This window comes from Anolis carolinensis, chromosome 5 (assembly GCF_035594765.1).
Source record: "Anolis carolinensis isolate JA03-04 chromosome 5, rAnoCar3.1.pri, whole genome shotgun sequence".
In the NCBI taxonomy this organism is placed as follows: domain Eukaryota; kingdom Metazoa; phylum Chordata; class Lepidosauria; order Squamata; family Dactyloidae; genus Anolis; species Anolis carolinensis.
In genome coordinates, this window is record NC_085845.1 from 149,640,621 (window position 1) to 149,665,630 (window position 25,010).

The window sequence follows — 25,010 nt, forward strand, 5'->3', positions numbered from 1 at the left end:
GGGGTTATATTTATTCTGAAATTGCTCATAATTTAATTAGTGTAAATAAGAAAGTGATCCACAGCATCTTAAAAACAATTTTTTCTTGGCATTTTTTTTTGGCATCCTTGGCACCAGCCCATATCATCATATGCGACAAATTAAACAGATCAGTCTTCACAATGTCACTGCAACAGACTATCATGACTATCTCTCTTCCAAAAATGTTTTCATGGCAACACAGCTTCACTTTCAACCATCCAAACACACACATACAGGGACTTGTTCACAAAAGCTTACCTGCTGTCTCCAGCGTTTGCCACATAGAGCTTTCCTAGTAAATACACAATAACAAGAGCCGTACAACCACCAGATATATTGTACACAGTCCTTTCTTGCTCTATCTGCAAATCCTGGAGGTGAAAAAAGAGAAAGGGGATCAATTCCACAAGAATTTAAAAAAATAGCTCGTAATGGTTGCTTCATGATAGCAAGGAAACTTGTATTTAAAAACTAGTTAACAAAGGATGTCTTACTCCATCTGCATCAACTTGGAAGCAAAATAATCAAGTCAGACAAATGTTTCCCACTTTGTAGAAGACTTTCAAGATATTGTTTAGATAGAGGAGGTAAGATATAAATTGATCATATAATAACAGACATTTGATAAGAGAGAGAAGCTGGGGGGAAGCAGAAGAGCAACAAACTGTCTCACTAAAGCAGTGGTTCCCAACCTTTGGGCCTCCAGGTGTTTTGGACTTCAACTCCCAAAGTTCCTAACAGCTGGTTAGCTGGCTGGGATTTCTGGGAGTTGAAGTCCAAAACACCTGGAGGCTCAAAGGTTGGGAACCACTGCACTAGAGGGAAGAGAAATACCTGGGACCCTTTCACATCACACATTTATAGCACTTTGATACCACATTAACTGCCATGACAACATCTTATGGAATCCTGTTTTTTAGTATGATAAACCATTGGAGAACTGAGGTTGAAAGTTCCCCATAGTAGCCACAGCAAACATATAGACATAACATTTAAAAAATAAGATGCACTCGTATTGATAACCATGCTTTAGAATAAGGCCTATAGAAGTTGTCCATAATTATTTTGGACAACGGAGAGCTACAAGCATTTCTATTATGTCTTAGCAGGATTTCTCATGTACTAAAGCAGAATATGGACTGCCATGCTAAACAACATGCACCACAAAAAAATCTTGTGCGTTCAATACAGAGGGTTCAATCCCATTTGTTTTATAAATAATCCGTGGATGGTTTTGTGGAAAGCAAAGCACAAGTAACTTCTGCATTGCTCAATGTGGCCACCTTGTGGCTCATGTCTAAATTGCATTGTGAATTGGTTTTGTGACCAATCAATGTTAAGATTTAAAAGTCTAAGCCCTCAACTTTCCCATTAAGAGCTCATAATTGCAAAAGTTCTCATTTTCTCCCTATTAATGATTTATTGCTCTGCAGTTTCTTGTGCATCTGACAAAATATGTCTTGATGTGTTGTCGAAGGCTTTCATGGCCAGAATTACTGGGTTCCTGTGAATTTTCCAGGCTGTATGGCCATGTTCCAGAAGCATTCTCTCTTGACATTTTGCCCACATCTATGGCAGGCATCCTCAGAGGTTCTGAGGTCTGTTGGAAACTAGGCAAAGGAGGGTTTTATATCTGTGGAAGGTCCAGGGTGGAAGAAAGAACTCTTGTTCATTGGAGACAAGTGTGAATGTTGCAATTCATCACCTTGATTAGCATTGAAAAGCCTTGCAGCTTCAAGACCTGGCTGATTCTTGCCTGGGGGGATTCTTTGTTGGGAGGTGTTAGCTGGCCCTGATTGTTTCATGTCTGGAATTCCCCTGTTTTCAGAGTGTTGTTCTTTATTTACTGTCCTGATTTTAGAGGGTTTTTTTTATTAATACAACATTCACACTTGCCTCCAACAGACAAAAGTTTTTTCTCCCATCCTGGACTTTCCATAGATATATAAACCTCCCTTACCTAGGGTTGTTGTATGTTTTCCGGGCTCCCTTACCTAGTTTCCAATATATCTCACAGTCTGCAGAATATCACGGGACTGTTGGTATGCATATTCAAAAGATCAGTACATGTTCAAGATCAGGAGAAACATGTATAAAAATGTTCTTAGAGTGGAGAGCTTTATACGAAAATCAGCTGCCATTTTTCCACTGGAAAAAAATCTACGACAACAGCTGGACTTCTCAAATCAACCCACAGAACACAACACTTCCACTGAAGGGCATAACGTCATATAGCTTTCAAAAGTTGCAGACAGACCATGCTGGAGTGGAAATTCTAGGAGTTATAGTACAAATGCTTTGCTGGGGATGGAAAAAATAGCAATTTTTCTTTCATGTGAACAATGCATCATGAACTATTAATGTGCCATCAAAGTTGGCTATAAGGTGAAAAGTTACTATTGGTGTAAAAGTATTTTATTTTACTTTTAAAGTAATGCATTCTACCAACCTAAACATTTTGTAATTTTTGTAGGTAAAGAGGCATCTTGCACACTCCTTAGAAGAGTTCCGTTTTTGTACTCCAGTTCCAGACTGGGAGAGCTACAGTTTTTAAAAAGTCACTTTCCAAGCATTGGTGTGATGAACTCAACAATACACACACACACACACACACACACAGAGAGAGAGAGAGTTTTGGATAGCATAGGTAAGGGCAAACAGCCATGTGGTCTTTGTTTTGCTGTCTATTCTCGCTCAGAAGATTTCACCTCGCTTTTTGTCCCTGTGATAACTAGTTTCTGAAAAAATTGATTTGTAGAAACAAGAATTGGTGAGAAAGCTTCAATTGGGACACCTTTTCCACATAATAACTCTTTCAGGAGTGAATTTTCCTTCCTAGGGGTAGATTTCTCTCACTTTCTGTTGTCTCACCCATGTTCTTATCTATAAGTTGTTTGTAAGTGAGGTGTTTGTAACTCAGAGACTGACTGTACATTAACACTATTATAGGTTGAGTATCTCTTATCTGAAATGTTTGAGATGTGTTGTTCCATATTTTGAATTTTGGAATGATTGCATATCTGTCTAAATTCTTTTATGTCTCATGTATACCTTATATGCATAGCCTAAAGGTAACATTTGTAATCATTTTATGCATGAAACAAAGTTTGTGTACACTAAGTCATCAGAAAGCAAAGGTGTTAATATCTCAGCCACCCATATAGACAATTTTGACTGTTGCATTTCGGAGTTTATAGTTCCACAGAACAGATAATCAATCTGTATTGTGCAACCAAGCATTTGTTCAGTTTCAGGAGGTAGCGTTCTTAAGTTTGTTAATGTGACTTTGTGTGCTCCTCTTTCCCTTGGGATTTGGATCTCCACGAACACATGTAGGGATCTTACATAAATGGTCACCAGGAATAGTAAACGGTATACCTACCATTTCCTTAAATGCTGTCTCAATTGCCCCAATAACAAGGCACTCCTGAGAGATCTTCTTCTCGGTAAAGAAGCGGGTTGGTGGAGTGCCAGGTGAGCCCGGGGCTCCAGCGCTTCCCCGTAAGGAGGCTGCCCTAGTCAAAGTTCGGCTGTTGGCATTCATGTTTTCCGGCTCCTCCCCCAGGCAGGTTGGGGGAGGCACAGCAGAGTTTCTCAGGATGTCTACAATCTCCTGTAGCTGCTCCACAATGTGATGCTGAAGTAGCTTTGAAGCGACAACGGCTGCCCCAGAACCGGCATGACCATCAAATAGTGACCAGTAATGGAAGGAGATGCCATCTGATTCCTGGTTAAAGAAGAAAGCATAAAAACACGATGTAAGAGTCAATGGTGGCTTACTCACTAAAAGGGGGCACACAAGTTTCTCAGTTTCCAAGTGCAACATGACTTTGAGAGGGAGGGAGAGATTGTGGGACGATCCTGATTCAGGGTGCATCTACACTGTTGAATTAATGTAGTTTGACACCACTTTAACTATTGTTAAAAGAGAGTTTCATATTTACAAGGTCTTTAGCTTTCTCTGCCAAAGAATACTGGTGCCTCACCAAACTACAAATCCCAGGATCCCATATCATTGAGCCCTGACAGTTAAAGTGATGTCAAACTGCATGAATTCTAGAGTGTAGATACATTCCTAGTCACAATTAAGAACAGCTCAAATGAAATTAATGGAATACATCAGCCACTTAAGCCCCATTGATTTCAGTGCGGTTTTAATATTTTTGCCTATCCCAAAAAGGTCCATTTTATACCCTGTTGATAAATTTACTCATAACAAATTCTCATTCCAGACTCTCATTCCAGTCTTTATCACAATCCTGCTTACAAATTTTTTTGCCCATCCCATACACCAGGTTCATTTTTATACCCTGTGGATGAATTTATTCTCAACAAATTCTCATTCCAGACTCCCATTCCAGTCTTTATCACAATCCTGCTTACAAAAACATATTGTAGGAGGGGAGGGAAACCTGGCATTCAGTTGCACTTGTAAGAACCATCATTACGTAATAACATACATTAACTTAAGAGGAAACTAATCAGTTGCACTTATAGACCAGTGTACCAGAGGAGGGACAAATCATGAATATAGTAATTTAACATTATTTCATCTGTGAAGCAGACTGTAGTTAGTAGAGACTGGTTTCACTGCAGTTCTTCCACAAAAGAACTTGAAGATCTGCCACCAGACCACTTAAAACAATTCAGTGGCATCTCTAGTACAAACATACATATATGTATACTATGTGTCTCACATGTGTCAAAGTACAATGGGCAAAAGAACTCCTGAATCTTAATAAATGTGGATATCCACCATTTCTCTGCCATTTAATTCATCTGTTGAACCATATTCCACCCATGGTTCCCAAACCCGGGCCCTCAGAGGTTATTGCATTGCATTTCTCAGTTTTCCTAGCCACTAGCTAGAGTTTTTGAGAATTAAGGTCCAACAATATTTGGTGATTTGTGTTTGGAAAACTCAGAAGTTTTCCTTCTACAATTTTATTTTACATTTCTAATATTTTCCATTTCAGGCAGAAAGTAGTTTATGAAAAAAATGTTAAATTATACAGTTTTTAAAAGGTAATCACAGCAACCTTTGTAAAATAAAATACACTATATAGGTTGCTTCCAGAAATTCTCCAAAACCTGACACTTTTTGCTGTCACAGCCACTTTCATCTTTGAGGAAAGGGGGCTAGTTACACATCCAGTGCTGGCTGAGTTTTCCTCAAGAAGCTTTCATTTCACCAGTGTCCAAAATTTGATGAGGAGAAAGGAAAGTGGGAGAAAGACTCTAGGTCCTATGACTTGATATATGCAAAGCTCCTGTGAAAAGAGGTGATAGGGAAGGGAAAAGTCCAAATGTATTTGGCTGCCATGAGTTCAAGGAATGTTGGAAACCTCCAACTGCTTGGCCAATCCACCCTGTGCTCTTCTCCCACCCAGCAAATGGTGGACATCCTGGAAACCTTCAAATTTCTGATAATGGTTGAGTCCCTTTTCCCACCTATCTCTCATTCCACTTAGCCCCCTTTCCCACCCATCCCTTATTCACTATGTATATGCAAATACAGATATTTGGGAATCTCAACCTGTAACATGACATGACATATATTCTACCATGTAATAAAATGATGATGAAAACATCACAAAGTAATTAGTCCACCTTTCTTTAACACTATAATATTAAGAATCACTAGGATCCAAAACTTTCTCAACTCCTGTAGAAGGTCTTAAACTATATTAGTTCTTGAGCTAGAATGGTTTATTTCTTCCTGCTGTTTTAAAGAGTAAACAAAACCTGAAAGCTAAATGCTGGCAGAAAAACAGGGTGGGAACTTGCATATGAAAAGCTGCCCCCTCAGCTCCTGTTGTAACTACTGTGAGTCAGCAAAGCTTTAGATGCTTCAGACCCTCCATTACAGATCTCCCCCTCCCCATTACAGATTACCCCCTCTGGGTAAATTGGACTGCTCCATGAGGCTGCCTTTTGAAATATTTTAGAGCAAGTGCCCTGCTGGGATATGCTCCCTAAGTAGCTATGACACCCAGCTTTTGTCTGTTTTCAAGAATAAATTGTTAAGAGATGCAACAATAACTCAGCAAGACCACATATTCTGAAGTGCCTGACTTTTGTGTTGGTACAGTACAATGTAATGTGGCTTATAGCTTATTCCAACTCATTGTTTTTAGTGAAAACCAATAAAGGAGGGGGGGAAATGAGTAAGAAACTCTCAGTAGTACTTATATGCTGTCCCACGAGTTAGTATACATTTTATATTATCCAGTTTCAGAGTTCTAGCCTCATACACTGAACAAAACCATTTCTAGAGTAATAGTGCCCTCTAGTAGTGAATGTTAACAACATTTTCACAATGTCTGGGGGGGGGGGAGGCTTCTCTATTCTGCCACCATTAAATTCATTATGGAAAACAAGCAATAAACTAATATAACCAACTACAGAGAGTGCCATCAAGGCCCCTTCCACACAGCTGAACAAAATCCCACATTATCTGCTTTGAAATGGGATACATGGCAGAGTTGACTCAGATATTCCAGTTCTAAGTAGATATTGTGGGTTATTCTTCCTTGACGTTCTGGGTTATATGGCTGTGTAGAAGGGCCCCAAGTCATCTGTTCAATTATGGTGACTGCATAAATGTTATCTGTTTTTCTTCGGCAAGGAATACTTAAGATGGTTTGCTACTGCCTTCCTTTGAAAATAGTCTACAGCACTGACATTCCTTGGTGGTCTCCCATCTAAGTATTCACCATCCAGCTCAGCTTCCAAAATTGATGCCTTCTGGATACTCAGGGCCCTTCCACACAGCCATGTAACCCACAATATCAAGGCAGAAAAATCGCACAATATTCACTTTGAACTGGGTTATCTGAGTTCACACTACCTTCTACTCCAGTTCAAAGCAGATATTGTGGGATTTTCTGCCTTGATATTCTGAGTTATATGGCTGTCTGGAATGACCCTTACAATCTCTATTATTGACAGCACCTCCAAAGTTTGGCTCCCATGGAGTGCAATTATAATCAGTGGCAATAACATGCCCCTCCCCTTTTTGGCCAATTTTGAATTAATTTATATTTTCTGAATTAATATTTGAATGTGCTGCAATATCTTGTAACGTTCCTTGTTGCAAATGTTATCTTTTGAAAAGTTAACTTTGTAAGTCACTTTGGATGTAGTACACAATAGCAAAGTGGTAGAGAGTAATACAGTATATCAAATAAATAAGATTAACTCAGGTATTCTTTTGGACAGACATGTATCAGGGTTAAAGGAATCGTTTTTAACCCTATTATTTCCCGATGCATATCGGGAGATACGTAAAATAACAGCTCTTTGTGATACATGAAATGCAGGTTTGACTATGAGAAAGTAGCTTTTAAAAATTCTGGCTAAATACTGAGTGAAATTATTATTTTTAGTAAACTGAGCCATTTGTTTCGCTGTAAAATTAGCATATTGTCCACATTTATAAATTAAATGACACACACATTTTTTGCTTTCAGAAAGGCCCATACCATAAATACAAGATTTAGGGAGCATCTTGTTCAATCTATAGAAAAGCAAAAACTTTCAAGCCTTCAAACACAGAGCTTTTCTTATAATAGAGGACTCTTACTTAACAGTCCTATAAGGAACAAGCTTTCAAGCGTTAGCTGTCTTTTAAAAAGGCCTAGCTGTACATGCAAAGCTAAATATCATCATTTTCAAATTGGATAATCATGGGTTTGGTCAGCAACTGAGTAAAGTGTTGTTGAAATTATGGCAACGCCTGCTCCTTACATGCACATCTGCCAAGTTCATAAACATGTCCTTCCCAGATTATAATGATCAAGGAATTCAAGGAGCTGTAGTCCTAACAAAATAACTTTCATGTACTAATGTTTCACTAGATGAAAATTGTATCAGGGACTGATCACATGTACACCATGCATTCTATGACAAACTCAACCATTTCTGTGGTTGGTTAAGAGAGGAAGTGGCAACTTACTGAGTTCTCTTTCAGCTGTAAGCCTTCGCCATTTGGCAATGAAGATCTTCGTTTGGAAGAGGAGTTTTTGTTTGGTGTGGAATTACTTCCTCCTGCTTTCTTCTTTACAGTAAGTACTTCACAACTGGCCTGGTCTTCATTGTGTGTACTTTTGCCCGCATTGATCACCCTATCAAGAAAGGAACCAAAACAAAGGGATTTTTAGAAACATTTTGTTCACATTTGTTTGCATTGGAGATGAAATTCCCAAAGTATTTTACAAAACCTGCAAGTATTCCTCAAAAAATAACATGTTCAATAAACATAGAGTTGAGCAATACATTTTTGGGCTAAATTTGATATCTGGGTCATTGAGCAAATGCTCAAACTCCTCTCCGAATGTCTGCCTTGCCACCTGTGTAACAATATGGGAACCAGGACCTAGTTTGCTACAAATAGTTCACTGCAATCTCCAAATATTTGCAGGGCAGCCACAAACATAAGATTCTTCTTGTTTTAGTACAGTCAAACCTGTGGAGCAGATAGGGCAGAGAGGAGATCAGCCCCTTCTACATTGCCATATAAAATCCAGATTATCTGCTTTGAACTGGAGTATATGAGTCTACACTGCCATATAATCCAGTTCAAAGCAGATAATCTGGATTTTATATGGCAGCGTAGAAAGGGCCTTCAACTGCTTTAGGGATGATAGGCGTGACAAAGTGGATGCATTACAGAAATTGCTGTTAGTTGCTTTCAATTTGTTTCTGAGGGTCTAAGGCAGGGGTCCTCAAACTTTTAGAGAAGAGGGCCGGTCCACAATCCTTCAGACTGTGGAGGGGCCAAATTATCATTTGGAAAAAAAAAAGTTCCTATGCACACTGCATATGTCTTATTTGTAGTGCAAAACAACAACAACAATGAAAGAACAATACAATATTTAAAAATGAAAACAATTGTAACCAACATAAACCTATCAGGATTTCAATGGGAAGTGTGGACCTGCTTCTGGCCAATGAGATAGTTAATTAGGATTGTTGTTGTGTCATTTCAGACTTTGGGTGAGGCTAAGTCTAAAATTGGAGCCTCCGATGGCTCAGTGTGTTAAAGCACTGAGCTGTTGAACGTGCAGAGCGAAAAGTCCCAGGTTCAAACCCGGGGAGCAGAGTGAGCGCCCGCTGTTAGCTCCAGCTTCTGCCAACCTAGCAGTTCGAAAACATGCAAATGTGAGTAGATCAATAGGTACTGCTCTGGCGGGAAAATAACGGCGTTCCATGGAGTCATACTGGCCACATGACCTTGGAGGTGTCTATGGACAACGCCAGCTCTTTGGCTTAGAAATGAAGATGAGCACCAACCCCCAGAGTTGGACACGACTGGACTTAATGTCAGGGGAAACCTTTACCTTTACCTTTGAAGTCTAAAATTATTTATTTATTCATTTACTACATTTATTTATTACATTTATATCCCGCCCTTCTCACCCCGAAGGGGACTCAGAGCAGCTGTATGTACATACAATATATTATATTATTAGCATATCACATTAGCATTATATATTACTATATTGAACTATACCACTATACTGTAATATTATATGTAATATATAACATATAATTAATATTATTATATGGAATTATTATTAGTATTATATTGTATAACATTATAATATTATTATCAATATTATATGTATATACAATATATTATATTATTTAAAATGATATAAAAATATTATATTATAAAACTGAGGGCAGGGGCCAGGTAAATGACCTTGGAGGGCCGCATCCGGCCCCCGGGCCTTAGTTTGGGGACCCCTGGTCTAAGGTATCATAGGGTCTTATCAGTAAAATTTGTTCAGCAGGGATCTCCCTTTCTCTCCCTCTGAGGCTGAGAGAGTGTTACTTGCCAAAGATCACTCTGTAGGTTTCCACAGTTGAGCACTGTAAGAATTACTAGCTATAACACTAAACTAGATAATATTAATTTTTTATGTTTCATATCCGTCTTATTTATCTTTAAAGCTAGTTGTGAGCATATAGTCCATAGTTAGAAATAGTAGTACAGTATGTATAAATATTTCTTGGTAATCCTAAAGCCACAATGAACGCTGAGATGGGGAGCAGGGTAGGGTTAGGGAGCATAGGCTCTGGTCTCAGCAAGCAGTGCTAGCAGCTAGGGCTGAAATACGAGCAAATAAAGAGAAATGTTGGTTTCTCTACAACCATATCTTGCTTGTGTGGGCAGGGAATGGCCTGTGGGAAAACTTTAAAAGGTACAAAGCTCTCAGCGAGAGAGGGAGTGCACAATCCATCTCTCCAGTGTTAAGACAGGACATCTGTGGTGGATAAAGCCAAGAGTGTATTAGCTCAGCAACCTGTCTATCAACAATAGCATCACATCTGTTTCATGGAGGCTCACAAATAGGACATAATCCAGTTCTTAATCCTCAACATATGGAAGGCAGAGATAATTTATCTATGAAAACTGAGGTTACATTTTGGCAATCATGCCTAGCAGACACCACAAGATGTATTCATGCATTCATTTAATCTGTTTATATATAAAGATACCTGCCATACAAACATGGACTGTGATAGGACCAGCTACTGCAGGCATGTCCTTGATTTGCTTGTATTCTCTAAGTGGCACAGTCTAAATCAGAAGTTGTATTATAATACCTGAATCTTTGCCTTTTGTTCCATATCAATTTTCACTGCTTTTGCCTTGTCACTAAATATAGGAAAGTTTGTTTGGGTTTTAGGGTGTAAAAGTTTAGCTGCTGATGCTTTGCTTCCTGACTTTATGGGGTTTTTTTCAAAGTCCATTTCTTTTAATGTTAGAAAGATCAAGTTCCAATTTATATTGTCAAAAGCTTTTTCTGCATCTAAGAATACAAATGCTAGTTCTTTTGTATTGTTTTTCATAATGTTCTATTATATATCTAATATATTTCTTTTATATGGCACTGCAGTAAGAATCATGTTTGATCCTTCTCAATCCAATTATTTAAGAATATTTTTAGTCTTTCTGCCAATATACTAGTGAAAAATTTATAATCTACATTTAATAATGAAATTGGTCTATAGAAAACACAGATCCAGCTGACTATGTTTCGATCACATATAAGCTTTTTCCCTTCTTTACCTAATGTAAAGACCCTCCAGAATGTATTGGACTACAATTGCCAGCAGCCCTAATCAGAGTTAGAGGAAGGAATGCTGAGAGCTGTAGTCACAGAACACCTGAAATGCTCTGTGATCCTTGCCCCTGACAAAGAGCAGCATATGAATACAAATTAGTGTTTTAGCAGAGCAGGATCCTGTGTGTCAATCCATACACAGAAATGGAAAACATACATGAACATTTCTAAGTTTAGTATTCAGTTATGTATCTTGACAATGGCCCCTAACCCGATGTTCGACCAGAAATAGCTAATTTAACTAATTTACGACACCATAAAAATCGTCCAGCAGAGTTTGGAATGAGGAAGTCGGCATCACAGTAGATGATGAAGCAGCTGCTCCCCCTGTGGCCGGAATCGAGCATACCCTCAGGAAGCTGGAGAAGGTTAAATTGCCTCTGTGTCTGTGTCTGTCTCTATGTTCATATGGCATTGAATGTTTGCCTTATATATGTACATTCTGATCTGCCCTGAGTCCCCTTCAGGGTGAGAAGGACAGAATATGAATACTGTAAATAAACAAACTCCTGGATGTCCATAACACAGGGTAAAACTAGTTACCAGGTTTCACTCTGCATGACAAGAAGTTGGAGAATCCTCCAGACTTCAAGGGTGAGTGTGGACAGCTGTACTGGCTCTAATCCAATCCAGCATACTGTCCACACACCTCAATAGTACCATTCACATTTCCCTGCACTCTGAAGCACAAGGAAAAAGGGAAGTTTTGGGGTTGTATTACCTTCCCATCACTGTGGCAGATGGCCACAGAGATCCAGAGAGCTCCTGGTTGCTGCCAGGCATCTCCGCTGACATCAGTAAAGACGTCTGCGTGCTCAGGGAAAAGGAGGGGGATTACTTGTATGAATGCAGCTTTATCTCTCAATGTTCATTCATACAGAAAAAACATTCCTTCCACCACTCCATATCTTCACTATCTCTCTCTAAAATTGGCCTCAGTATATAACGTAAGCATGTTTATTTAGAAGTAACTTTTACCTGGTTTAGTGACACTTAGTTCTAGGTAAATGTGTAAAGGGTTGCAGACTTATAGACATGGCAAACTGCAGACTTGGGTCCTCTTAGATTCTGGGCAAATAGTCAAAGTTAAAAGCACTTCAAGCTTTAATTTTTTTTTCTTTTATATTTAACATGTGTGGAAAGTAAAACTCCGAAGTTAGGCAGTGATGGTGCTAATCCCTTTTGATACAGCTGACAACTTTGATTAGCAGACAGTTCATCATCTGGCCAGAACAGTTCACACTTTGTCCACAGGTATGGATTTGTTCCCTCTCTCAAAATATTTTTCTGTGGCATCCATGACCTGAAATTACAAGCCCTTACTGGAAATTACTGCAGCAAAACCAGCAAACACACAGTCTGCTTTGTTTGTTTATTATAAATATTTGTTAACCTGACCTTCATCCTCAGATACTAAGGTAGAATGAAATAATATATCACTATATAATAATGTTTTTAAAAACTATACTAAACAAGTCAAAAACATAAAATCTATTAGTGTATGAAGCTTTCTCCAATAGCAATTTGTTTTTTCCATGATGTTCTGGTTAGGGTTTATTTATCTATAGAAACCCATGAGCCTTTATCATGCTGTTACAGTAATCTACCATTGGCGACTACAGAACGTTTTTAACCTACTGTGAAAAAATGGGCTAAAAACCGCTGCACTATTTAAACAATTTTTATCTCTATTATATTTTATTAAATATAGATCTACACAGTTATAATACTGTGATTAGTTTTTGTAAAAAAATAAGGCCCATTTGTTGTAAGATTTTAGCTGTAATGTTTAAAAACTTTGCCATAAGATGCCACTTTGTCCCTTTTCTCATACCATTTGAAACAGTATTAAAATGGTATTGTACATGCAGGTCAATGGACAGTCAATACTTTGAAAAATTGCTTCTAATTAGCTATTGAATCTGTTTTGCCTAGATTGTCTTAGAGCTTTTCCACACAGGTATATAACCCAGAATATCTGCTTTGAACTGGGTTATCTGAGTCCACACTGTCATATATCCCAGTTCAAAGCAGGTCGTGTGGGATTTTATTCAGCTGCGCGGAAGGGCCTCAGGCTGATGTTGGCATACTCTTTTTAGCTGAACAATGATTGTCTTGATTTTATATTAAAGCTACTCTACACTTTCTTTAGAATGGGAATCACAGAAGATATCTATGTATCTATTACAGATAAACGGAGTGGTAACCCATCATCTGAGCCAAGAATGTCCAGATTTTGCAGGCATGTCATGCAGAGAAACTTCATCCTATAATCATGCTAATATTCCACTCAGTTCTCTTCTTCCCTTTCAACCAACTTTTTGGCAATGCATGAGCAAAAGCAGGTGTCAAGCTGCTTATGCCAAATTGCATACTGATTGAAACACAGAGAAATAGATACTTTAAAAAACTTCCTTCAGAAATGCCCTTTAGAGATGGTGATGCACAGAACCACAACTGCAATTCATACACCACTAAGTCATGTAATCTTAGGTTACACTATGCATTGCTTTGAAGGCATGTTAGCAGGCGCATTTTCCCCTAGGTTGCAATAAGCAGTTACAGAGTGGTTTTGTTCATTTATCTCTTTGACAGCAGTCCCAAAACTAGAGAGGATGGGTGGAAATAACATGATTCTCACTGAGTGAGGAAGCAGTAGTCAGTTGTTATGCAAAAATGAGGGGGGGGAAGCACTTTGCACATGTTCACAACGACTCTTCTCTTCACATTCCATAACTGAATCCTGGGATTAAGAAGAAATTAACAGGCAGAACCCTGACAGAGCGCTAATGCTAAATAAATCATGGGAATAAACAAGCAAAAGGATAATATGAATAGTGGAGGACAGCAAAAAAGATATAGTTGGGGAAGGGGATAAAGAGTTGTTAAAAGAGTGGTCCATAAAATTATTACAATTTTTGATCTTCCTGGAGCCAAAACCCAGGACCAAAAAGGGCTAGTCCGACTTTGGTTGACTTTAGTGTGAGCTTGCAGTCTTTTGTAAAATAAATATATAGGTGGTATAAGAATGACAGAAGAAGCTCCAAGAAACAGAAAAGGATTCTATTGCCTTCCATTCCACTGCACACAGAGTCTCTTAATGACTTGTTTTCAAGGACAAGGTCTCAATTACATTCAACAGGAAAAAAATGAGATGCTAGAGAAACTGACAATTCTACTTAGACTTTAATTTGAAACACAGAAGAACCTGCGGAACTGACCTCTCATTTGACAATATTATTAATGAGCCCCTGAAGTACATTTGCAAACCTGGTCTGGTCTGGTCTGGCACCACAATATGTCCTAATGTCTCTAATCACAAACCTCCCAAGATCACTCCAACAAGAGGTCATTGATCTGACAGAGGGACCCAAAGATTACAATCTCATATAGCAGCACTTGCTATTAAGGTGTCGTGCTCATGAATGTAATGGATATATAGTCAGAATGTAATTGATCCCATAATGCCTCTGTGCTGCAGAACTGTAGCAAGTGTATTTTGTTAAGTTTACTGCAGTTTAGGACTTCGTTGCTTCTTTCATTAGGGGAGATGGCATGGTATTACTATGCACTAGTTTCCCCGCAAGTTCTCATGCTAAATGTTGATACCTCAAACATTTGGAAAGAATGTGGTCTGAAGGCAAGTACTAGCTCCAATTAATATTCTCAAACCATTACAGCATGATAATTATAGCCCCTAGATATTTATGCTTCATGCGTCTTTGTGCATCCTGGCCTATTTATATAATTCAACGAGAGATTTAGATGGATTTTTTTAAAGTACTAAAGTTTACTAGGATCCATAAATAATTTTACCAAATATTATCTTTCAGTTCGGTGTATCTACTGTCAGGGCTATGATGCATTATCTGCCAATGCTACTCAAAATTGGTGGTATGCAGACCTAGACCTGGTCTTTTGAGCCATGTTTTGTTGTTTATTCATTCAGTCTCTTCCGACTCTTCGTGACCTCATGGACCAGCCCATGCCAGAGCTCCCTGTCATCCGTCGCCACACCCAGCTTCTTCAAGGTCAAGCCAGTCACTTCAAGGATACAATCCATCCATTGTGCCCAACGCCAATTCCTTTTTCCTTCCATTTTTCCCAGCTTCATTCTCTTCTCTAAACTTTCCTGTCTTCTCATGATGTGGCCAAAGTACTTTGAGCCATAGTCTGCCAGTTTGTGATGGGTTTCTAAGAAAATAGGCTAACATGGCACAAATACAGTACTAACCCATAGCACTTTCAAGGAGGAAATGCTGGTTCCCCCACCTCCCACAAATGTTCCCATCTCTGAAAACAATCAAATTTTTTTAAATAACACAATGAATCAGGTAACTGAAATGGCCACCTCTCTCTGATATTAATGGTGGAACCAGCCATGTGCAACTTAGTCATTTGGTCCTGTACACTCCAACCTGTACCGTCAATGGTCAATCTATCCTGCAATATAAGCATGCTGGACCCAGGAGTTTGGAGGACTCGGGGTATGACACTCTTTGTGAGCTTCTAACTAAAAGAAGAGGCAAGGCTTGAAAAGAAATAAATCCTTTATGCTCTATCTTCTCTTCCTGTAAATTCTTTGGAATAATTCAGTCCACTGAGCTCTGTTTCAAGAGGGTGTTAGAATTCCAGAATCATCAGGTTGGAAGAGGCCATCTGCTATGTATGTATACAAAATCAGAATCCTTCTGACAGATGTTCACAGCCTCAGTTTAAAAACCTCCAAAGGAGACACAACCACATTCTTCATGCCCAAGTCTTCTTGCTTCCTTGTTCCAGATTCTGATGACACAGCACCAAACTTTTTTTATTTCCCATCAATTCCAATTTACTTTCTGGTATTTACATCTCATTTCCTGCCTTTTCTTAGATTGATTTCCAATTTATCGACACTCATGATACAATGGATGCAGATCATCGTATATTTAACTCCTCCCCATGGCACCATGGTGTTCAAAACACCTGAAAGAGGGTCAACATGCTCGCTGTTCCTGTGTGCCTTCAAGCTGTTTCCAACCTACAGCAACCCTTAGGTGAACCTATCAAAGGGTTTTCTTGGCAAGATTTGCTGAGAGAGGGATTTGCCTTTGCCTTCCTCTGAGACTGAGAGAATGTGATTTGCCCAAAGGCACAAAGTGAGCAGAGATTCAAATCCTGGTCTCCAGAGTCATAGTCCAACTCGCAAGCCACTGCATCACACTGGCTTCTTAACATGCACCCTACTGATTTGTATTTTGTAGTCTTGACTTCCAAAGCCTGTTACTGTGTTTCACCATAACCTTAATTTTCTAAGGCATGCAAATTTTACTCCACGCAAGTTCATTCTCAAAGGAAAAAAAAAAAAGACTAATGCGTTAGCAGGTGCTAAAAGACTATATAACAAAGCAGGTCATGTTTAGGGCGTTGCTGAAATTCTCTTTTGCTTTCAGTTTTGTTCTTGAAAGTATCATCATGAATGAAAAGTGCTTGTTGCTTGGCAACTGTAGGAAAAAAGAGCAGGAATTGAATATGGGGTTGAAAAGGAATGCATTCTCAAGGGAAGGAGAAGGGATGGGGCAACATGAGCAGACATAGGTCATCTCATTCCTTAAAAGATAAAAGGCATCCAATGGCTGAAAGGTAAGAAAAGTAGATAACACTCTATCACAGAAAGAAGGAAAACATCCCTCAAACATGGCAAGGGAGCTTAGATTAAATGGAATAAAGCAGTATGAGGGAAAAATATATTCCAATCACTACAAATGTACCAATTAAAAGACTCCACTCTAAGTCTGCCCTTCTGAAAAATAAGAATAGTAACACTGTTGAGGTGGTGGATTCCCAGATAGGTCTGGAGCCCCAGCAAGTCTGATCTGTGACAGCCCTGGGTATGAGCACCAAGTCCTCATCATAGCTTGAAATCCCAGAACAACAGCACCCAACCAATTCTTCCTCTGCATTAAGCCCCACATTTCAACTGGATTAAAGCTGTCTAAGGTACAGATATTTGTATACAGCAGTGCCATGCAACTCCTTCTAAGAACCTGAATTAATCCAACTGAAGCTAATTAGATTAGTAGCTTTAGGGAAGCTGGTATCCTTTTTTCAATTATATTCTAAGAAACTGCACACTTTTAAGTCGTCAATGAATCTTTAAAAGTCAGCCTTTGCCCTTGCCCCTAAAGCTGGAAAACATAATTTATTATTAACGAATCCCCACAGGTATCTTCTATTTTGCTCAACCTGTTGCTTTAAAAAAAAGCAAAGCCTTTAGTACAGGCTTAGAATTATGATACAAGGCACTGGACAGCACTGATATCAGCCAATTTTGAAGTGCAAGGACTTATTATAAATTCTCCATAGCCAGGCCTATGAGAAAAATATGAAGGCAGCTATACCAACAAACCAATTCTAACAGTCTCTCACCTCTACCATCTGCAGGTCTTCCTTGACATTAATGGGACTTAACTGCACCTTCAAGTCCAAACTAACTAAAATAGCTTTCAACATGCATAACTAATATCACATGAAAATCATTTCAAAATTTCTTCTAATGCACAAGTTTGGTGCCTGAGACCATGGCTACACATACTTCTGTAGCAGCCTGACTTTCTAATAAACTGCCAGAGCAGCCTGAGCTGCTGATGTGGATGGACCCCATGCTTTCCTCCAAAATACATAAGTCAGTAAACATGATTTTTCCAAAGCCACAGATCCCTGATCTACAAGAAGGCAGATCTGATACATCAAAAGGAACTTGGGGTCCATACACTACATAATTATAGCACTACTATTCTAATATTAACTGCCATGGTTCAATTACATAGAATGCTGCAGCCTGTAGTCTGTTGAAGCGCAATACATTCTGGCTAAGATTTCTAAATGCCATTCCCTGAATTCCCGATCCCAGGATTCCACCAAATGTAGCCATAGTTGTTAAGGTATAACAGCAGCACAATTATGTAGCATGAATGCAAACCAATCATACAAACCATGCAATGTTTTAAAGTATTACTAGAGCAAACTCAAGAATGGCTCCCATGCTGCTCCAGTAAGATAGGAATCAGGCCTAAATCACATCACTGTTTACTACCTAAAACTTTCATTTTATCCAAATGGCACACATGTGCTATTGCTGACTAACACATTACACTGCTGCACATTCTTTCCGCTACTCTATGATATTTAATTAAGTTACTTTGTCTCTACATTAGATAATGTTCAAAACATAATTTCTTCTTTTACCAAGATAGGTAAATGAACTGTGTGATTTATTTTCCTAAACTGGTATACCTGAAGACCCATGAAAATCATGCGGACACAAACAAAAATGTAAAAATGCTGTAGTGCAGTTATGGGTTTAACTGTTGATTTTTAACACTGATAATATTTTATTCTATTTTAATGTTTATACATGTTTGGGTTTTAAATTGTATCATATTGATTTTATTGTAAGTTGCTTTGAGCCTCCTTTTTGGAGAGAAAAAGTAGTGTATGAATGAACATAGTACGTAATAAATAAATAAATGCTCTCCCAAGGCTGTTGGGCTATAATTTCCATCATCCCTAATCCCTGACTATGTTAGCAAAGCTTGATGGGAGCCTCACTGTAACATATTTGAACTGAATGATTGGTAAGAATCTGATTTAGCCTAAAATGAGAGTATGGTATTTCAAATGTTATTTATAAATAATCTGCTGATGTGTATTTGACTTGTGTAGATAAAGTGTTGTTTTTATGCATTTCTGGCTTCCAGAATTGCTGTCATACTGAGTTGTGTTTCAGACAAAGTATATACAATGGTCATATTGAAGGTTGAAGGGTGGTGCTCTGTTGGAGATAAAAGTAGTATAATTCTCCAGATCCTTGATCATTTTAGTCACCCTCCTCTGGACACATTCTAGCTTGTCAACATCTCCCTTCAATTGCGGTGCCTAGTATTGGACACAATATTCCAGGTGTGATCTGACCAAGGCAGAATAGAGGGGTAGCATGAGTTCTCTGGATCTAGACCAGTGGTTCTCAACCTAGGGTCCCCAGATGTTTTTGGCCTACAACTTCCAGAAATCCCAGCCAGTTTACCAGCTGTTAGGATTTCTGGAAGTTGAAGGCCAAAAACATCTGGGGACCCCAGGTTGAGAACCCCTGATCCAGACACTATACTCCTATTTATGCAGGCCAGAATTCCATTGGCCTTCTTTGCCACCGCATCACATTGTTGGCTCATGTTTAACTTGTTGTCCATGAGGCCTCCAAGATCTTTTTCACACATACTGCTGTCGAGCCAGACATCCCCCATTCCATATCTCTGCATTTCATTTTTTTGCCTAAGTGGAATATCTTGCATTTGTCCCTGTTGAAGTTCATTTTGTTAGTTTTGTCCCATCTCTCTAATCCATTAAGATCATCACACAAGATGGGCAGGAGAAAGCTCTTATGTGCAGCAGAAGAGGGGATCAGAGAATGCCCTCAAACTGAATGCTTGCAGTGAGCACTGTGAAAGCTTCACATTTGGTGTTTGAGATGTAAACACTCCCACATTTGGCTACAGGGGTGGGATTGCCTGAGAGCAAATCTCACATTTGGTGACACTAAAGCAGTGGTTCCCAACCATTGGTCCTCCAGCAGTTTTGGAATTTCATTTCCACAATTCCTAACAGTTGATAAGATTTCTGGAAACGAAGCCCAAAACAGCTGGAGGACCAATGGTTGGGAACCACCACATTGCTTGAATGAAAAGCCGCATACATATACAGTTGTGGGATAATGTACGAAACTTACACATTGGTGTAACTAGTAGTGCAATATAAATGGACATCAGCACAAAATGTATGACAATGAAGCTCTTTTTATCAGTCCCACTTGACATCTCAACCTCAACCTAGTTTGTTTATTTTATTATCTTGTGTAGTAGTACAATGGTTGTTTACAACATTTATGTACAAGCAGTCCAGCAAACAATAAGGAAATGTATTACCAATATCAGAACTGGAATGGTGAAAGAGGGCTAGAGAAACCTCAGACTTTCAGTGTCAGGTAACAGGCAAAACAATAAAGTTTCAACTGGAGAAGTGTGGAATTTTACTCCAGGCCAACCCTATTGTAACTTTAGATTTGTGCTTCCTACAAAAGCAACAGTTGAGATCAGCTGCCTTCTGAATCCCTCAATGAGCAGCAAAACACGGGGGGGGGGGGGGGGGGACTAAAACCAATAATTTTGCCTAATCAGCTATAACAAATAAGTGAAAAAGACACAGACCTGGCAGTCTGGCCACCAACATGGAAATCATAAGCAAATTGGAGACTGGTGATAGAAAAAAAGTCATCCCTGAATTTTTGAAGAAACTTTTGAGTAGTCTCTAGAAGGTTCGGTATCTTTTTATTTACTTATGCAACTTATGTGACCTATTGCATATATAATATATTGTTAATTTTAATGAAAAGTTTGCTGAAATATGTTGAACTGTTTCTCTTTTCTGTTATGCAGAAACTTATCCTTATTCTTTCAATGGCTTTAAGTTTTTTCTAAAGAATGAATGCCCAGAACCCCATTTACTAAGGTATACCTTTAACACTTTTATACAAGATGACAGCTGCTGAAATTTTAACTTCATAACCACTGCACATTCCTCCACATTTTCAAGCTAAGTGTTAAATCAATTTTAACTTGACATGGATGGAAATGGCAATTCACTACCAAGTTCTAAAAGTGTGAATATTTATAAAGCCAAGAACGTTTCTTTAAAACAGTATAACTAATTCCAAATAATAGAGAAATTAGCTGATTCTCCACCAGCAAAAGTTCAGGATGATGCCTAATAAATTCTGTCCTTAATGTCTTTTTATTTGTGTGCCTTATATCATTTATTTGTTGGACTGATCTTCAGAATATTCACCCAGATATAGCAATCACCCTATGTGCGCAGTAAAAGCTTTGTTTATGCAGAATAGTTGATCCACATAAAAATATATACTCATACATTGAATACCACATTGAGGGAGTGGGAAGAAAAAGCACTGAACACAAGATTTAATATCCATGTAAGCCAATGGTATATGTACACTGTAGAATAATTGGTTTTATACCACTTTAACTGACATGGTTGAATCCTACAGAATAATGGGAGTTGTAGTTTCACAAGATTTGTAGCCTTCTATGTCAGATTGTTGACATAATATAATACCAAGTTTTTTAAGCTTTGTGTTTTCAAATACATTACAACTTGTACCCTCGGCTCACTTCTAACACAATAAATAAATAAATTCCTCGGTGTAGATGCACCCAAGAAAATGCCATCAACTGCTTCACTGGACTGTATGTGCAAATATATATTCGTACTCATAGTCAGGTGTACAGAACAATAAACTTTATGTCTCCTTTGTTCAAGACAGAGAGCATACTTCCTCAACAACACCAGTATAAATACATATATCAATCATTTTTATAAGGTCATGATGGTTAGTCACTTCTAATGTCAGGCGCACAAACACACATACCCTTCTGAATTGGGATGACTGTGTTCATTTATATCATCAGGAAACAAGGTTTTCCTATAAGCATGTCTTGGCAAAAAGAGCAGTCATCTCCAATAATATTAGTGAGCTTAGGCTGCTCATTTCATAAATCTGATATTTCTGGCGGAAAAAAAGCATGCTTACAATTGCTCACTGAGCTCTGCAGGGCAGCAAGCTAATCATGACGACAGGAGAGTCCAAAAATGCACATTGCTCCAAGAAAGGCTTTTAATGAGCAAAGACTGTATTTTTCTCCCCATGACTTTTCATTCTCATTAAATACAAGATCAGTTCTTGACATTTAGAGCATTCCAACTATATTATCACTTCCTTTTCTAATTCCTACACCTACCTACACAAACCAATCCTAAAGATGCTTTCATTTCAAGCATGTTAAAAGTCTTACTCTGATCAACCAGATTTATTGCTTTTCCAACCCGAGGTAAGGTTCCCAATTAGAAGCAGTGTTCTCATGGTTAGTTTGAGCTAATGAACAGCACACAACTGGCAGGAAATACAAGATGTTGAATCTGCCATATTTTTTTGATTTAGTAATGTAATTATTTTAGCTCTGATGCTCCACTGTCTGACTAGTTAGTTAAACTGTCATCTTAAATTATATCCTGACACAATAAAATTGAGGATTTCTAGATATTTTAATTGTGCAATGGCTGCAACAGACTGTAATAGGCAAGGTATTTTGAGTTGCAGCACTGGACTTCCGTGTTCTATGGCTAAACCCCACCACCGATATTCTAAATAGTAAGGTAAAGGTTTCCCCTTGACATTAAGTCTAGTTGTGTCCAACTCTGGGGGTTGGTGCTCATCTCAATTTCTAGGCTGAACTGGCGTTGTCCGTAGACGCCTCCTAGGTCATGTATCCAGCATGACCCGCCGAAGCAGTACCTACTGATCTACTCACATTTGCATGTTTTCAAACTGCTAGGTTGGCAGAAGCTGGGGCTAACATCTATGGCAGGTATCCTCAGGTTGTGAGGTCTGTTGGAAACTAGCCAAGTAGGGTTTATCTATCTGTGGAAGATCCATGGTGGGAGAAAGAACGCTTGTCTGTTTGAGGCAAGTGTGCATGTTGCAATTGACCACCTTGATTAGCATTAAATAGCCTTGCAGCTTCAAAGTTTGGCTGCTTCCTGCCTATAGAATCCTTTGTTGAGAGGTAATTAGCTGGCCCTGATTGTTTCTTGTCTGGAATTCCCCTATTTTTGAGTGTTGGTCTTTATTTACTGCCCCGATTTTATAGAGTTTATTTTAATACTGGTAGCCGGATTTTGTTCATTTTCATGGTTTCCTCCTTTCTGTTGAAATTGTCCGCATGCTTGTGGATTTTTGGGAACTCTCTAGTAGTCTTCCCCTTTCCATCAGGCCCGGCCCAACACGGGACGCTAGCCACGCCCCCGCGTGGGGCACCATGTTCCCAGGGGTGCTATCGAGCGCCCCTGGGAAGCGTGGCCACACTTGGCCCCGCCTCCGGCGCCCTGGCCCTGCCTCCCGCGCTGTGGGAGGCGTGGCTGTGCGACGCGGGAGGCGTGGTCAAGTCTGGGCCGCCTCCTGCGGCGCCTGCCGTAGGGACAGGGTGGCTGCCGCGGGAGGCGGGGCCAGCCACGCCTCCCGCAGCGCACGCCCGCTGCAGCTTGGCTGGGACAGGGTGCCCACCACGGGAAGCGGGGCTGGCCACGCCTCCCGCAGCGGGCACCCTGTCCCAGCCAAGCTGCAGCGGGCGTGCGCTGCGGGAGGCGTGGCTGGCCCCGCCTCCCGCGGCAGCCACCCTGTCCCTACGGCAGGCGCCGCAGGAGGCGGGCCAGACTTCACCACGCCTCCGGCATCGCATGGCCATGCCTCCCACAGGCGTCGCCAGCCCCGCTTCCCGCGGCGGGCACCCTGTCCCAACCAGACTGTGGCAGGAGTCCAGTCCTTCCAGGCAGAGGCTGGACCTTCACCGTGGCCTGGAAGGACCGGATTCCCGCTGCAGCCTGCCTGGGACAGGGTTTGCGGGGTGGAAGGTGTGGCTAGCTCTGGCCTTGCCTCCTGCCGCGCGCGCCTTGGCCAAGCCGCCCACACCATGGGGGGCGGGGTCAGGGCGCCCGCACGCAGCATAGGAGGCGGGGCCAGGTCTGGCCACGCCTCCTGCGCTGCCCCACGCTGTGGGGGCGGGGTCAGGGCGCCCGCGCGTGGCGTGGGAGGCGGGGCCAGATCTGACCACGCCTCCCGCAGCACGGTGGGGGGGCGCAAAATTTTTTTTGCGTACCCCTGAAGATTCCCTTGGGCCGGTCCTGCTTTCCATTGGTCACATCATCCCAATACTCATAACAATTTATTTATTTATTTATTTATTATATGCATTTATACCCTGCCCTTCTCCCCGAGGGGACTCAGAGCAGCTTACATTCTGCCACGAGGGCCAGCAACAAATATACTATAAAACAAAACAATTAAAACATGATAAAAATTGCACACACACATACCTCACGCACATTCAAAAATTAACTTTAAGTGGTGAGGAAATTTTTTTTGCTGAACTGGAGTGATCTTCATCTATTTAAGCATCAAGAGCAACTTAAATGACAAGTTTTGGTTTTCTGCTCTTCTTTTGTTGGCTGACAAAGACTTTTTTATTCAAATAGGTTTTTTAAATAATAAATTGGTGGCAGGGATCCTCTTTTGGGGAAGGAGGGATGATTTATTTTTAACTTGACTGTTCAGTTTGTAAATTATTGTATATACAGTAGAGTCTCACTTATCCAAGCCTCGCTTATCCAAGCTTCTGGATAATCCAAGCCATTTTTATAGTCAATGTTTCAATATATCGTGATATTTCGGTGCTAAATTCGTAAATACAGTAATTACAACATAACATTACTGCGTATTGAACTACTTTTTCTGTCAAATTTGTTGTCTAACATGATGTTTCGGTGCTTAATTTGTAAAATCATAACCTAATTTGATGTTTAATAGGCTTTTCCTTAATCCCTCCTTATTATCCAAGATATTCGCTTATCCAAGCTTCTGCCGGCCCGTTTAGCTTGGATAAGTGAGACTCTACTGTATTTTAAAATTTAATGGCATTTTAATAGGATGTTATTTTAATCATCTTTTAACTTTTTTATTAATATTTTAGTTAATCTTCTCATTCGTTTTTGTAAGCTGCCTTGGTACCCAGGTAGGAAGGCAGTTGCCAAACAGAGTAAATATATGATAGATCGATAGATAGATACCATGTTTCCCCAAAAACAAGACATTGTCTTATATTTATTTTTCCTCAAGAAAACACATTATGGCTTATTTTCAGGGGATGTCTTATTTTTAATTAAGTATGATACAACAATCTGCAATTTATG

General features: G+C 39.7%; 1 protein-coding gene across 2 annotated transcripts in view; it reads right to left on the minus strand.

Annotated features, from left to right (window-relative positions):
• Window positions 1-25,010, minus strand: part of ppm1h (protein phosphatase, Mg2+/Mn2+ dependent 1H) — a 110,833-nt gene that overhangs the window by 47,692 nt on the left and 38,131 nt on the right. For both annotated transcript variants that reach the window (XR_010006737.1, XM_062982550.1), the window contains exons 2-4: window positions 7,979-8,147; window positions 3,404-3,748; window positions 280-392 (exon numbers count right to left, since the gene is read on the minus strand). Coding sequence is in view for 1 of the 2 variants with exons in the window: in XM_062982550.1 (XP_062838620.1) it covers window positions 280-392; window positions 3,404-3,748; window positions 7,979-8,147 (627 nt within the window). In the remaining variant the exon portion in view is untranslated. The remainder of the gene's footprint in view (window positions 1-279; window positions 393-3,403; window positions 3,749-7,978; window positions 8,148-25,010) is intronic.